At 34.8% G+C, this 1,866-nt stretch overlaps 1 protein-coding gene across 1 annotated transcript in view; it reads left to right on the forward strand.

The window, feature by feature from the left end:
• LOC107492444 (peroxidase 3-like) overlaps positions 1-933 on the forward strand; it is a 2,212-nt gene extending 1,279 nt beyond the window's left edge. Inside the window, exon 4 of the mRNA XM_016113461.3 lies at positions 371-933. Coding sequence (XP_015968947.1) covers positions 371-780 — 410 coding nt within the window. The 3' untranslated portion in view covers positions 781-933. The remainder of the gene's footprint in view (positions 1-370) is intronic.
• The last annotated feature ends 933 nt before the right edge of the window (positions 934-1,866 follow it).

Genomic DNA, 1,866 nt, shown 5'->3' on the forward strand with positions numbered 1-1,866 from the left:
CAACTAATTGAGTAAAATTGGTTTCACTTCTAGTCAGTTTCTTAATCGAACCTTTTACTAATTTATATGTGCAAACTGTAAAACAGATAAGTGGAAACCTTTTACTAAAATTTTGATAAATATAAATATAAATTGTATATTTTTTGTATATAAAATCTCTGTAAATATAAGTGTAACAAAAATATTTTTGGTTATATAACATTGTTCTATGTATATGTATACGGAAATACGGTATTATTGATCTATACGATAATATTTATAAATATAATTTATTTTCGTCAAATTTATTATTAAGATTGATTCTCGATAGAAAATAGTATCCAAATTTGTTCCAAAGCTATAACTGCATTGGCTATATGTATATATGTAGGTGCACACACAATTGGAGTAGGGCATTGCAATCTCTTCAGCAATAGGCTTTTCAATTTCACTGGAAAAGGTGATCAAGATCCTTCACTAAACCCCACATATGCTGACTTCTTGAAGACGAAATGCCAGGGACCAAGTGACACAACCACAACGGTGGAGTTGGATCCTAATGGCTCTACCAAATTTGACAATGACTATTATAACATCCTTGTACAGAACAAGGGTCTGTTCCAATCAGATGCTGCGCTTCTAACAACAAAGACATCAAGGAACATTGTCAATGAATTGCGTAACCAAAACAAGTTCTACACGGAGTTTGGACAATCAATGCGGAGAATGGGAGCCATTGAAGTCCTCACTGGCTCTGCTGGGGAAATTAGGCATAAGTGTTCTGTTGTCAACTCCAATTAATTAATCATTTAAAAAAAAAAAACTAAATTTGTTTCTTTGGTTTTGATTTCATTTCATTATTTGATTAATGTTGCCTGTGTTGTGAAATTGTTCTCTTGGAATTTGGCTTCCTTTTTTGCTTTCTTTTGAAATGTGCATGGTTTCTGGAGTTTGATAATGTTGCATGGTTTCTGGAGTTTGATAATGTAACATGTAATGTGTGTAACTCTGTATGTTTACACACAAAAAAATTCCATTATTTTTCAATTCTAAGTTGCTTCGCTTTATAGTTTATATATCTAATCATATCCATGTGTCTCATTGTCGAAGTTATTACTATTTTTTTAACCTTGTCTTCATTTTTTTTTCCTAAGAATTTTATAAACCAAAATCGTGCCTCCAGTTCAACTTGGTTTTAAAATTATCCAAAAGACAATTATACCCTCACCCCATCTATCACAATTTTCTCATCTCCTCTCTTGCTCTGCTTCTTCATCTTCTTCATCTTCTTCATCCTCTTCATCCCTGCTCAGTGATTTCTATCAACTTGTTTCTCTCAAAGAAGGATTTCAATTCCCAAACCCAGCTCTCAACAAATTCCAACCTCAACCTCAACATCTCTAGCAACCAGTTCAGTGGTCACATCCATTGGAACTGCTCTCCAACAATGGAAGTTTCAAAACAGAACCCGCAAACAAGGAAACAGCGAACAACAACGGAAGTTTTAAATCAACAAGCAGAAATAAACAACAAAATTTGCATTTCAAAACAGAACAACAAAACTTGCATTTCAAAGAGCAACAAAATTCACAAATCAACAAGCAGAAATGAAAAAAATTTGCAGTTCACAGTATCAACAAGAAGTAGAAATCAGTACCAAAGAATCAATAAATTTACATTTCAAATATCAAAGAATCAACAAAAATTAAAAATAAAATAGAATTGGAACCCTAATTCAGAAGTGAGGAGAAGCAGAGACGAGTGGCGAGCGACGAGTGACGAAGAGCAGATGCAAAACTGCAAAACGACAGTGGCGAGTGGCGTGGAGAAGCGGCGAGGACGCGGGGAGCAGCGACGAGGAGAGCGGCGAGTGGGGAGGAACAGCGG

Source organism: Arachis duranensis, chromosome 6, assembly GCF_000817695.3.
Source record: "Arachis duranensis cultivar V14167 chromosome 6, aradu.V14167.gnm2.J7QH, whole genome shotgun sequence".
Lineage (NCBI taxonomy): Eukaryota > Viridiplantae > Streptophyta > Magnoliopsida > Fabales > Fabaceae > Arachis > Arachis duranensis.